This window comes from Rana temporaria, chromosome 7, assembly GCF_905171775.1.
Source record: "Rana temporaria chromosome 7, aRanTem1.1, whole genome shotgun sequence".
In the NCBI taxonomy this organism is placed as follows: Eukaryota; Metazoa; Chordata; class Amphibia; order Anura; family Ranidae; genus Rana; species Rana temporaria.
Genome location: NC_053495.1, coordinates 138,549,344 through 138,564,388, shown reverse-complemented (window position 1 = coordinate 138,564,388; position 15,045 = coordinate 138,549,344). Strand labels below are relative to the sequence as shown.

At 44.3% G+C, this 15,045-nt stretch overlaps 1 protein-coding gene across 5 annotated transcripts in view; it reads right to left on the bottom strand.

Annotated features, from left to right (window-relative positions):
• Positions 1-15,045, bottom strand: part of EVI5 (ecotropic viral integration site 5) — a 238,470-nt gene that overhangs the window by 98,235 nt on the left and 125,190 nt on the right. For all 5 annotated transcript variants that reach the window (XM_040360028.1, XM_040360023.1, XM_040360025.1 and 2 more), the window contains one exon: positions 3,826-3,960. In XM_040360028.1, the coding sequence (XP_040215962.1) occupies positions 3,826-3,960 (135 nt within the window). The remainder of the gene's footprint in view (positions 1-3,825; positions 3,961-15,045) is intronic.

Here is a 15,045-nt window from a genome sequence, read left to right as displayed (position 1 = left end):
TTTTGTGGGGGGGGGGGGGGGGGGGGGGGGTTAAAGTTCATTTTAATGGCTAAGAGGGACTTTGCAACTAATTGCAATTCATCCGATCGCTCTTCATAACATTCTGGAGTAAATGTAAATTACCATCATAAAACCTGAGGCGGCAGACTTTGTGAAAATTAATATTTGTGTAATTGTCAAAACTTTTGGACAGGTGTATGTATGCATTTACACACTCATCTCTATCACACAAGAGTGAGTACACCCCTCACATTTTTGTAAAGATTTTATTATATCTTTTCATGCGACAACACTGAAGAAATTACACTTTGCTACAATGTAAAGTAGTAAGTGTACCGCTTGTAAAACAGTGTAAATTTGCTGTCCCTTCAAAATAACACAGCCATTAATGACTAAACCACTGGCAACAGTGAAAAAAAATCCAAATTGGGCCCAATTAGCCATTTTCCCTCCCCAGTGTCACATGACTCGTTAGTGTTACAAGGTCTCAGGTGTGAATGGGGAGCTGGAGTGTTAATTTTGGTGTTATCGCTCTCACTCTCTCATACTGATCACTGGAAGTTCAACATGGCACCTCATGGCAAAGAATTTGGAGAATCTGAAAAAGAAAAGAATTGTTTCGCTACATAAAGATGGCCTAGGCTATAAGATTATTGCCAAAACCCTGAAACTGAGCTGCAGCACATTGGCCAAGACCATACAGTGGTTTAACAGGACAGGTTCCACTCAGAATAGGCCTCGCCATGGTCGACCTAGGAAGTTGAGTGCATGTGCTCAGCGTCATTTACAGAGGTTGTCTTTGGAAAATAGACGTACGAGTGCTGCCAGCATTGCTGCAGAGGTTGAAGGGGTGGGGGGGTCAGCCTGTCAGTGCTCAGACCATACGCCGCACACTGCATCAAATTGGTCTGCATGGCTGTCATCCCAGAAGGAAGCCTCTTCTAAAGATGATGCACAAGAAAGCCTGCAAACAGTTTACTGAAGACAAGCAGACTAAGGACATGGATTACTGAAACCATGTCCTGTGGTTTCATGAGACCAAGATAAATTGGTTCAGATGGTTTCCAGCATGTGTGGTGGCAACCAGGCGAGGAGTACAAAGACAAGTGTGTCTTGCCTAAAGTCAAGGGTGGGAGTCTCATGGTCTGGGGCTGCATAAGTGCTGCCGACACTGGGGAGATGCAGTTCATTGGAGGGAATCATGAATGCCAACATGTACTGTGCCATACTAAAGCATGATCCCCCTCCCTTTGGAGACTCGGCCGCAGGCCAGTATTCCATCATTATAATGACACCAAACCCCTCCAAGACAACCACTGCCTTACTAAAGAAGCTGAGGGTAAAAGCGATGGACTGGCCAAGCACGTCTCCAGACCTAAACCCTATTGAGCATCTGTGGGGCAGCTTCAAAAACGGAAGGTGAAGGAGTGCAAGGCGATTTGTCATTGAGGAGTGGGAGAACTCCAGAGGCAACCCGTGAAGCTCTGGTTAACTCCATGCCCAAGAGTGTTAGGGCAGTGCTGGAAAATAAATGGTGGCCACACAAAATAGACACTTTGGGTCCAATTCGGACATTTTCACTTAGGGGTGTACTAACTTTTGCCAGTGGTTTAGATATTAATGGCTGTGTGTTGAGTAATTTTGAGGGGACGGCAAATTTACACCATTATACAAGCTGTATACTCACTACTTTACATTGCAGCACAGTGTAACTTCATGTTGTCACATGAAAAGATAATAAAAAATATTTAACATAATAGAGAAAACGCGAGAGAGAGAGAGAGAGAGAGAGAGAGAGAGAGCGAGAGAGCGACACACACAGTTGTGCTCATAGGTTTACATACCCTGGCAATATGAACACAAACTTTTCTTTCACTCATTGTGTTTGGCTGAAGCCATTTATTATTAATCAACTGTTTACTCTTTAAATAATAATGACAACAAACTACCCAAATGACCCCGATCAAAAGTTTACATACCCCAGTTCTTAATACCGCGTATTTCCCCCTTTAACATGTTTGAAGTCTTTTGTGTTATTTATGGATGAGGCCCTTTATCTTCTCGCATAGTAAAGCTCTTGGCAAAAAGCCTGCAGTTGCTGTAAATTCTTGGGCTGTCTTGCATGAACTGCACGTTTGAGATCTTCCCCAGAGTGGCTCAATGATATGGAGATCAGGAGACTGAGATGGACACTCCAGAACCTTCACTTTATTCTGCTTTAGCCAATGATAGGTTGACTTGGCCTTGAGTTTTGGATCATTTTCATGTTGGAATGTCCAAGTACATCCCATGCGCAGCTTCCTGGCTGATGAATGCAAATAGCGATATAAGCATCCAGAGGCTTCTATGTAAAAAACAGTGCACACTGAACAAAACAAATGCACATGCATAAATAAATTAAAAGTATCCAAATGAATAAGACACATCCAATCCCCAAATAATAATAAGACACAGACGTGAAATAACTGATTAGATTGGACCAATCAGTACCGCATTGACGTCTGCTGTGTCGAAACGTGCATGGGAGCGACGTGCTAACATCACCACGCTTTAGCAGAGGAGGAAGGGCCTCCTATGTGCCGGCCGGCAATTGTATTTTATGCTGTTTTTAACTGCATTCATGTAAGTGCATTACTTTTCTTTTTTATAAATATATCCAACGTTATTACGCTATGGTAGGTGTCCTTTTTTCCTTTCATATTGGTTATATGGAACATTTGAGACTGCAATGAGCGTATCCATCCGATTTACATTGCGGCTTATCCCATTTCCTGGGCTATAGCCGACTGCGGTTTATACTTCCCTTCTGGTAAGCCGACATCTTATATGGTGGTGGGCACCTTTGTCCGTGGTGTGATTCACTGGGTGACATACAAGGAATCAGAATTCTTGTGTGATCCAATCTACATGCAATCTGCCATCTATCACCATTAATGTGGACTTTTGTTTACTGATTAGCTTAATTTGATCAGCCATTATCTAATCCGGTACTGATTGGTCCAATCTAATCAGTTATTTCACATCTGGCTTTTATTATTCTATGGTGATTGGATGTGTCTTATTCATTTGGATAATTTAAATGTATTTATGCATTTGCATTTGTTTTGTTCAGTGTGCACTGGATGCCAATATCACCATTGGTTACCTTATCGGCGCAGCATTTAAATTGTTTGTTTATTTCTGTGCTCTCTCACTAGTGTTGCTGCCTTTTTACTTTAGTTTATTTTCTTTATACAAGCGCAGTCTTTCCTTGTTTATAATAGGGAATTATAGCGAATTATCATTCGTCATTGTCTTTCCGATTCTCCTCCAGTCTTAGGACTCCCAGTTAATCGGGTCTCAGAACCCACTTCCTGTTCAGCCAGGGGGAGAAGCAATGGTGCTGAAGCAAGGAGCAGCAGGCCTACCCCTGATCCTTGTCATCTGCCTCCTAAGCTAAGGAGGCCTTTGATTGCTGCCTTACTGTCCATCTCCCGCAGGAGGGCGGTTTTCGGGGGTGGAATTGTGGTCTTCCAATCCATCTTCGCAGGGGGTGGTGACATTGGTTTGCCCCCCCAATATTGAGCACCAGCCCAAGTCTAACTATTCTTAGAAATGTTCCCTCACCCTTTTTTTCCCACCCAGTCCACTCACGTGCTCCATCTCAGGAGGTGCTCGACAATGGCTGAAAATTCAGGGGTTTCCCCATATAGACACCCATGGCCCAGCCAGTCTGTGCTCCCTCCCCTCCCAACATAGTATTTAGCTGTTCCACTCAAACATTCGTTTTAGTTACTGCACTGGGAAGCAGGAGCAATAAATTATCAATCTGTGAATAGGAATCACCTTCTCAATCTCCAAAATTTTGTCTTGTATTTCTTTCATAGCACAGTGAGATTCAGCTTCTTTAAGTCTTGCATGAACCAATTCCTTCTCCAGTTGTAGTACAAACTCTTCAGAATAGCGAGGACTGCATTTATGCTGTGAAAAAACAAATTAATTTTAGAGGAAGATCGCCACTGTAATAGGACGATAAAGAGAACCCATCAGGAATGTACATTTGTAAAATGCTGAAACTCCATTCTAGAGCATCCATAATTGGGTGGCCATATCCATCTAGGAAAGAGGTGTGTGGGGTCAATATTTACATACATTAACTCTTACAGAACAGAAATGTCATCTAAGCATTAGGCTGAAAGAACCCCAGGGAGGACATCCAAATATCCTGCTTGTGCCAAAGGCGGAGAACCAACACACTGGGAATTTGGTGGAGTGTAAGCGCTTAAAGGAACACTAAAGGTTTGTTTTTTTATTAGATCAATTGATTGCTGTAAGCTAGAGCATTTAAATATCACTTGCCTCGTTTTTCCTTTCGACTTTCAAAATACAGTAATCCAGGTTTGAAAATGCCATTTCCTGTCTCTCCTCTTCTTGCTTTCCACCAGCATCTGAGCTGTTTTGCATGGTGGAAAGCAGAATGTGCTCACCCCCTCCCTATGACTACAGCCCTGCGTGAAGATGCTCTCTTATCCCTTACAGGCATGGAGGCTAAGCCTAATGGGAACTGTAGTTCCCATTAGGCCGTGATGTAGCAAGAATGAATGCGCACCGCAAACCAGGAAGTCAGTGAGAATAATGATTCAGGAGTGCTGGAGGTGAATAAAACAGCTCGATTTCAACAGGTATCAAACTAGTTATAATGCAAAACATTACTTTTTACTTTATCAGCTACTGTCAGACTTTAATTTAAGAGGAAAATATGTTTGTCTTTACAACCCCTTTAATAACCACTTAAAGACTTTGATTTCCATTCATGTAGTCCTCGCATCACCTATGTTAGGATAGCAGTTTATTTAGGGATCAGCACTTGGCTCAGGCAGGAGATAGGATAGTCTTATGTTTTAGAGTGAAGAAATCCAAAAACAAAATTGCATTCAAGTAATCCCTGCAAAAAATTGGATTTTCAGTGGATATTCAGATTACAAATGCTCTTTAAACAAACCTTTTCCGAAATTAAAACCAACTAGATTGGGAGAGAGAACGGTTTAGCCAACCAACCGGCTATATTTTCTAAATGTACTGAACAATTCGTTTTTTCTTTTGAGGCTTTACAGGACACGCAACATATGGTAATTTTGAAAATCAATATAATTTACCATTAAAAAACACTATGGACCCAACACTGGCAAAGTGGCCATATACTGAGATTGCAAAAAACAAAAACTTTATAGTCTGAGCTGTGGAAAAAAATAAAAAAAAACAGTAACAGAGTAAAGCTGACCTTAAATTTCGGCTGAAGCTGCCAAACAATCAGCACCTCCTGACTTTAAAAGAAAGGGGGGGGGGGGTTACGAATAAACTTTCTATAGTAATGGACCTTTTGCCATTCAGCATAACAAAGATCAATGGGAATCACACATTATTCACCCATAACGATGGTTATACATCTTTCATTCAGGCCATAGGCTAAACAAAAGTAAATAGGTCAATTCTTCCATCCATGATAAAAACAGCAAGGATGGAGGAATGTTTATGTCCAACTACTGGCTGAATCTGCTGCTACCTGAAAATTTGAACAGTGACTGCATCCGATGTAGTCATTCTTTGGCCAATCATTTTCCACAAGAATGGTCCAAAATTTAAACCGTATAATAGCAGCCAGTTTAAAAAGGGAGATTTGCACAGTACTTGCAATACTATAATAGAGGACGTAATGTGCAAATATCAACAAGAAATGTCTTCAGAAAATTTGTAGCAATGTCACCTCTTTAGCTCTTTTGTAAAAGGGACACGAAATTATATCACTATTCTACAAAAATTATCCATACACACCCACTACTCAATAGCTAGTATCTCTAGATAATAAGTAGTGGGTGCATATTAATGATTTTTGTAGAATGGTACCCTACATATGTAAAACAGGGTAAAAAAATGGTACCCCACATATGCAATACCATAGCTGTTTTGAGGCACACACCTTATTTAGGTGTGTGCCTCAAAACAGCTATAGTATGACATATGTGGGGTACCATCATCCTTATGCTAGCAATGTTTAACAGAAGCCCGGTGCTGCCACTATCAAAAAGGAAAATGGACTATCCTCAGCATCCAGGAAGTAACAAAACTATTATAATAATAAAAAAAAAAAAAACACATTTATTTAAAATTCATTGAAAAGGGATACACACACACACACACTATATATTATATATATATATATATATACATACACACACACACATATACACACACACACATATACACACACACACATATACACACACACACACACACACACACACACACACACACACACACACACACACACACACACCGCCCTCTCTGTATCAATAAAATGGTAGTTACAACAATTCATTTGTTCTGATCGGTTCTTGCTGGTGATGTGGTGTCCCCCAGTGTGTATTGAGGGCACAGGATGTAATTAATCTGATGTATAGTCATCTACATGCTTTGCAGCAAGGACCGCTTCTACAGGAGGAGTTAAAGTGGTTGTCAAAGGTTTGTTTTTTTATAAACATGTTATACTTGCTTCCTCTAAACAAGGGTTTTGCACAGCGTGGCCCTGAGCCTCCTCTTCTGGGGGTCCTGCAGCAGCGCTCCCGTCTCCTCCCTGCATAAAGTGCCCCCTCGAAGATCCGCATTCTGAGGGGACAATCGAGCGGGCACACTGCCAAGTCCCGCTGCTGCATCCATTGAGACAGCAGTAACCCCCCCACCCGGTCACTGACTTTGACAGCAGCGGGAGCCAATGGCTGCGTGCTATCAATCTATCCTATGCATTAGGATGGAAAAACCCCTTTAATTACTTTCAACCTGGATGACCAGCAGATACTATACACTTGGATAATGCATTTAAGTAAACAAATGTTAATTTGCTGACTTACTATTATGTAGTCTATGCAATGTTTGTGAAAAAGCAATAAACTTTACCCTTAAAAGAAAAAAAAAAAGAAAAATCTGTTTCTCAGCAGGGGATCTGTCCGCTAATGCCCTGCTGAGCAGGCAGATGACAGGTCCGTGTCCACTCGGTTTATGCAGAACGGACATGGACACAGCTTGCTCTGCTCTATGGGTAGTCAGATGTAAACGGACCATTTTATGAAAAAATACAACAGCGATTTACAAGAGAGGAATCAGCTTTACCATTTCTATGCATCAATAGCCTACCACTAATTTCACTGGGAATAAGGGACATCACAGTGGCCAGGAAATAGCTGGGCTAGAATTCTTTACAGCACAAACATTTACTTTTCCAGCTACAAGATACCAGACAAGGATATAGAAAAGGAATTCAACACGTATAAATCATCAAAGTAGTCCACATGCACTTCCTGGTCCATGCAATGTAACAGATCAGCCTATGTATAATTGATGCTAATCTTACATTACACATCAGTAGAATACATTGCTTGACCTTACTAACAACCAAGATCCTCCCAATTCATTTAACCCTCTGATGACCGCTTATACACCATTCATGTCCTGTATTTTTTACTGATTGACCGATTTCATGCGCTTCCCATCACAGGAGTCTGCTACAACATTTTTTCCCAACCTAGGAATGAAGAGCTAAATACGTTTTTTAATTTTTACATACCCCCTCCAGTTAGGTTTCCAGGGTCATTCAATTCTTCCTTACTAAGGCATTCCAGCCTTGAAGCAAAATTAGATCAGGGGTTAAAAACCTGGGGCATTTGTACCCCTAAATCATGGGTGCTCAACCTGTGACCCTCCAGCTGTTGCAGAACTACAAGTCCCATGAGGCATTGCAAGGCACAGTTACAAGCATGACTCCCAAAGGTAGAGGCATGATGAGACTTGTAGTTCTGCAACAGCTGGAGGGCCACAGGTTGAGCATCCATGCCCTAAATGGTCCATGGATGGGTTTTACGGTGTCCGCGAGTTAGGTAAAAATTAACAATTACATATATACATACAGAGGGCGTTAGTTAGAACCACTGAATTGGGTGCGTTTGCAGTGCCACCTTGTGGTAAAAATGCTAAACACATAAATACATACATTCTGTACAGTACACGAGAGCCCTTTTACCTAATGAATTTGTACACCCACCCATTCATCCTTGATGTATATGCAAGCAAATCTTACAGCATAGCCAGCCTAGAGACTGGACTTGTCTGGACAAGTGCTTGCCCTTCCCTCAGCCCAAGAATGGACTGTGAAGGAGGATCAGCAGACTTGTTAGCCAATTTATCTCCTCTATACCCCTGTCTACATGTTCCTTGTTAGGCACGAGTACAACTGAATGGTTCCTTAAAGGGGTTGTAAAGGAAAAATTTATTTTTTCATAATAAGCATCCTTTACCTGCAGACATTCCTCTTTTCACTTCCTCATGGTTTGTTTTTGCTCAGAAGTTGCTCTATTTCTTCTCTGTTCTGTTCACTTCCTGCTTGTCTGATTTTACTGACCACCGTGATGGGAGGCTTTACAGCAGTGGTCAGTAACGTTCTCACCCCCTCCTGGGAACTACATCTGTGCGGCAGAACGCTCTACGTGTTAGAGACTTCAAGGAGGTGTGAATTACTGGGTGTGCCGCAATTCATACTGGTAAATGTAGTGCTTACATGAATGAGCGCCGCAAACCAGGAAGTGAATGAGAGAACAGAAACTAGAATGCCGGAGGTGCTATAGATGAAGGAATTTAATAGGTATTTACTCGTTTAACAGAATCATTACACTATTCTGTCTACCTTGCAGACATTCATTTTAGGCAAAAGTTTTTTTCCCTTTAGTGACCCTTTAAGCTACTTCTGCCACCCCCTGTCTAAGCTTTGCTATATAGAGGACTGTAAAGGGCTGATATCAATTAAAATGTTACTTTCACTAGTTGCTTTTAAAATATCGATTTCTACCTAATTCTTGGGGCAGCCCTTGCAGTTAAATTGCCATTTGGAAAATTTGCTGTTCTAACAGCATGTTTATATAACCGGTGCACACCCAATGTCTTTGATTGCAATGTCATTAGATAGCACAGATCACAGGCAATATGCAAAGCACTAATCAGAGTGGCTCTGTGCCTAGTAATAGCTGTGATCCAATCACAGGGATCACACGTGTAAACACTGGCTGTGATCAGCCCTCCCCATGGGCCAGATCCACAAAAACCTGGCGTAACTTAAAAAATCCCATTTAAGTTACACTGCCTTAAAGTTTCTACCCAAGTGCCCGATCCACAAAGCACTTATGTAGAAATTTCAGGCTGTGTAACTAAAATTCCGCCGGCGCAAGGCGTTCCTATTCAAATGGGGCGAGTCCCATTTAAATGAGGCGCGCTCCCGCGCCGGCCGTACTGCGCATGCGCGAAGTTACGTTACGCCGAGTTTTGAGGATCGCGACGGCTTAAAAAAGTTGCGTCGGGAAAAAAAAAAAAAAAAAAAAAGACAGCGTCGCTCGGCATGCATTCCTGAGGGAGAACTCCATGCCAATTTTCAAAGAAAAAACCGGCATGGGTTCACCCCCCAGGAGCATACCAGGCCCTTAGGTCTGGTATGGGTTGTAAGGAGACCCCCCTACGCCGAAAAATCGACGTAGGGGGTCCCCCTACAATCCATACCAGACCCGTATCGAAGCACGCTACCCGGCCGGTCAGGAAGGGAGTGGGGACGAGCGAGCGCCCCCCCCCCCTCCTGAGCCGTGCCAGGCCGCATGCCCTCAACATGGGGGGTTGGGTGCTCTGGGGCAGGGGGGCGCACTGCGGGCCCCCCCACCTCAGAGCACCCTGTCCCCATGTTGATGAGGACAGGACCTCTTCCCGACAACCCTTGCCGTTGGTTGTCGGGGTCTGCGGGCGGGGTGCTTATAGGAATCTGGGAGTCCCCTCAAATAAGGGGGCCCCCAGATACCGGCCCCCCACCCTAAGTGAATGGATATGGGGTACATCGTACCCCTATCCATTCACCTGTAGGCAAAAAGTTAAAGTTAGTAAACACACAACACAAGGCTTTTTAAAATAATTTATTATTCTGCTCCGGATGCCCCCCCTGTCTTCTTTATTAGCTCTATTAGCAGGGGGGGCTTCTTCTTCCACTCTCCGGGGGTCTTCTCCGCTCTCCGGGGGGGGTTTCTTCTTCCGCTCTCCGGGGGGGGGGGCTTCTCCGGACGTATTCTTCCATCTTCTCCCCTCTTCCGCTGTTGACTCGGCGAACCCCGGTTCTTCTGCAGATGTCCGGTGCCTTCTTCTTCAGCGCTGGCTGCCTGCTATCTTTGTGTGTTAGCTCAATTTCTAGCAGGCAGCCGGCGCGGTCTTCTGTGACGTCAGGGTCTTCTTCTCCCCTCTTCCGATGTTGCCTCGTCGCCTGTTGTCGCTGTAATGATGGAAGCGCGCCTTGCATCCCATTTATATAGGCATCACCGTCCCATCAAGATCCGGCAGGTACCCACGTGGTGGGTGCCTACCCACGTGCACCCACCACGTGGGTACCTACCGGAGCATGATGGGACGGTGATGCCTATATAAATGGGATGCAAGGCGCGCTTCCATCATTACAGCGACAACAGGCGATGAGGCAACATCGGAAGAGGGGAGAAGAAGACCCTGACGTCACAGAAGACCGCGCCGGCTGCCTGCTAGAAATTGAGCTAACACACAAAGATAGCAGGCAGCCAGCGCTGAAGAAGAAGGCACCGGACATCTGCAGAAGAACCGGGGTTCGCCGAGTCAACAGCGGAAGAGGGGAGAAGATGGAAGAATACCTCCGGAGAAGCCCCCCCCCCCCCGGAGAGCGGAAGAAGAAACCCCCCCCGGAGAGCGGAAGAAGAAACCACCCCCGGAGAGTGGAAGAAGAAGCCCCCCCTGCTAATAGAGCTAATAAAGAAGACAGGGGGGGCATCCGGAGCAGAATAATAAATTATTTTAAAAAGCCTTGTGTTGTGTGTTTACTAACTTTAACTTTTTGCCTACAGGTGAATGGATAGGGGTACGATGTACCCCATATCCATTCACTTAGGGTGGGGGGCCGGTATCTGGGGGCCCCCTTATTTGAGGGGACTCCCAGATTCCTATAAGCACCCCGCCCGCAGACCCCGACAACCAACGGCAAGGGTTGTCGGGAAGAGGTCCTGTCCTCATCAACATGGGGACAGGGTGCTCTGAGGTGGGGGGGCCCGCAGTGCGCCCCCCTGCCCCAGAGCACCCAACCCCCCCATGTTGAGGGCATGCGGCCTGGCATGGCTCAGGAGGGGGGGGGGCGCTCGCTCGTCCCCACTCCCTTCCTGACCGGCCGGGTAGCGTGCTTTGGATACGGGTCTGGTATGGATTGTAGGGGGACCCCCTACGTCGATTTTTCGGCGTAGGGGGGTCCCCTTACAACCCATACCAGACCTAAGGGCCTGGTATGCTCCTGGGGGGGAACCCATGCCGGTTTTGTTTTTACAAATTGCCGTGGAGTTCTCCCTCGGGAATGCATACCAAATGCCGTCGCTGGAATGGGCTTTTACATGGTGTGACTAGTTTACACTTTGTAACATCAGCCCTAGTTTTACACTTGCAAAATAACACTTACGGCGAAAAAACGAAGCTGGAAAGCTTTGTGGATCGCCTTAAGTGCTAATTTGCATACTAGAAACGGCATTTCGACTCGAAATGCCCCCAGCGGCGGATGCGGTACTGCATCCTAAGATTCGGCAGTGTAATTCAATTACACATGCCTGATCTTCTGCCTAACTTTGGAAAAAGCCTTTTGAGGATCGTTTCCAAAGTTAGACACAGACTGAACAGCAGTTAAGTCCGCGTATCTCTTTTGAGGATCTGGCCCCTTGTTCCTAAAATAGTTTGCTGTGACAGGTAGGACATTTTGGGTACCATTCATTAAGTTTCCGTGTTACAAACACGGTCCTGTAGGTTTGTTCTTAAGTTGAGTTTTTATGCAAGTTGAACAGGTAAATCTTTTTAGGTGTAAAAGTTCTTTCAGTTTTTTGGATAGCATAGGGAAGGGTTACACACCCCTGTAACATTTGTTTTGCCGTCTGTGCCCCTGTTCAGAAGATTTCACATCACTTTCTGTCCCAATGACAATTGAATTTCAAAAATTTAGGGTCGTTGTAGAAACAAGGATTGGTGATAAAGCTTCAGTGGAAACACTTTTCCCATGATAACTAACAGAAGTGAATTTCCCTTCCTTGGGGGAGATTTCCTCTCACTTCCTGTTGTCTACCTCAGTTTGTAAGTAAGAGTCATTTGTAAGTCAGATGTTTGAAACTCGGGGGCCGCCTGCATACAAGAATAAATTCCAGTCCAAAATTTTTAAAGAAAAACCATTTATATTTATTTGTTTCATAATAGAAAGTAAGAAAACTGGTACTTTTTAAATTCAGTCTTTTTTCCCCATTATATAGTAAAACAGACAGGAGTGGGGTACATAGGTGTGCTAATGGGGTTTTGTGGTGGGTAGGCGAGCAGAGAGGGGGGATCGGGGTACAGGAGTGAGCAGAGAGAGGAGTTTCGGATACCAAGGTGAGAAAAGAGGGGGGTGGTGGTGCAGAGGGAAACAAAGGTGTTCTGAGATGCAGAGGTTAGCAGGGGGATTTGGGTCCAAAGATGAGCACGGTGGCATTAGGTTTGCAGAGAGGGGAATGTGTAGTGCGATTTTGCAGCCTATTCATTTGAATGAGCAGCAAAATCGCACTGTAACGCAGAAAAAGTAGTGCATGCACACCTTTTATAAAAAAAAAAAAAAGCCACACCAAACCGCATGGTACTGCAATATCATCCAATTTGGTCCCTTCAAACACTGCATTTGTGATCTTGAGGTGCTGTTAAGCATGCATCGGTGCCTTGATGCAGAACCCAAGGGAAGTACAACCACCTGCAGTGCAGGAAAGGCACATGGAGCATGCCTTTCCCGTGCTGCGTTCTGCCATTAACTGGCCCTAGACATTGACCGTTAAATGTGCATATTTTTTGTGCATGCCAGGAACACACGCGTTTTTGCACACATTCCCTTACAATCAATGTGAACTGAGGCTCAACATGGGCGCCTCGAGAATCAAAACAGTTTTCAAGGGCAAAAAAGTTGAAACACTGGGATGGATATAGAGGCCAAAATACTATTCCTATACTATTCCTGGAGAAAACATTGCTCCAAGCTCCCTCCAGTGCTGACCGCTTGATTAAAATCCTGGCATTTGTTTGCAGAGCTTCTGTTGGCGGCAATAGCTGCACTGGAATTTTCAAAATTAGCGTTCAGGCTGGAGATTACAAGGAAACTAAAAACAGATTACGTCACTGGTTTCAAACAGAATACTACAAGTAGTGCTGTCAGTCAAGAGAACAGGAAATTACTGGGTAAGTAAATAATGCACATACATTGCTGGCATAATGCCCACCACTCACGCAGGATGTGTGCTGATGAAATTTGAACGGGTATAATTGTATACATCTGACCCCTCCGGTGCTCTATGGATACTAATGGTCAGAGACACAAGAATGCAACCATCCATTCGTGCTAACCAGAAGAGTGATTACAGGGCATGACCTACATTTGAACATTTCACATTACTGGGCAGGGCATGCTGAGAGGAAGCAGAATACATTCTTAACACAAAAGCAAAAAATGGTACACCCAATTATTGTACTGGTCAGGAGACAAAAAGCCAAAGCAATATCCAACATAAAAGATGTTTTTTGACTTGTACAGCCCACATACTACCTCTAGGGGAGATATTTTGCCTACAGTGAAGCTAAACATGCTCCATTTAAATAATTCTAGACCAACCTTTTTTAACCAGGGGTGCCTTCTGGGTTCTTCAGGGCTGCTTAGACAAAATGTCAAAAAATCGCCACAAATTGTCAACAAACCAGCAAGTGGATTAAGACTTTGTTACACAAAGCTCCAGATTTTTATATTGTGCAGCATTACAACCTTGGGAATCAAGCAGGTCAGCCACTGACATTCTGAATACAGACGGTATCATTGGTTAATAAGGAAGAGGTTGTGTGTCTGCACACCAGGTTTGCCCCTTTCTGTTGGCACTGGGTTCACACTAGCAGAGAGGAATTTAAACTGAGGGAGAAGTGAACGGCCGTTGCATTGCTGGAAGGGGTGCCTTGGCTTGCAAGTCTGCCATAAGGTGGAAATATGCAGTTTCTGGGAGAATATAGTTCAACTTTAATGCTCATGTCTGGGCAAAATAAAATATAACACTTTCACGTACATTTTACAACATAGTATTTGCAGCTTTTTTAAAGTGATACGAAGAAAAACCTAGCCATTGCCCCATCAGAAATTTAGGGAGCGAAAAACCTCCTGTACGGAGCTGCCAGCTTTGCCTCTGCTGCACTGAATAGCCAAGAGGGTGCCGTCAACCCTCGGTGAGTTCCCCTCTGCTGGATTACAGAACACTGAACTTCAGAACTACAGTACAGAACTTCAGTTATAAAGAGGACAGGGGAGGTGTCCTATAGTACACTTGTGCTCTCCTGTGACCCAGAATCAGCTGACAGGGGGCTTTAGCCTGCTGTTGGACGACACAGAGGCACTATAGGCTCTGGAAGGATCTCAAACATATTGTTAGGATTCATCCAGCTGCCCAATTGAAGGCTGGCACTGGCTCTCAGAGTGCGGCTGACAGCTGAAGCCAACTGCCTCTTCAGCCCGATGGTCCAGTGAGTGGAGGGGCAGAGTAGAGAGCCGTGACTAACCATCACTGCTCTCTGCAGCAAGAAGATTGAGAACTGAGCAATCAGCAGTCATATGAACGATCAGTTATCAGTCAGAGTAGGTGGGGTGAAAGCTGGAGCACAGAGGTGAGTATGTATTTTTTATTTTTTTAAGAAACCCCATACATCACCTTAAAAGGAGTTGTAAAGGTTCGTTTTTTATTTTCTAAATGGGTTCCTTTAAACTAGTGCATTGTTGGTTCACCTTTTTTTTCGATTTCCCTCCTGTTTTTTTTTTCTTTGTTTTCCTTGTCTGAATTTCTCACTTCCTGTTCCTCCTCAGTAAGCTGTTCAGTAAGCTTTTCTGACTGACTTTCCACCGCTGGGATGACGGTGGAAAGCTTACTGAGCAGAAACAGGAAATGAGAA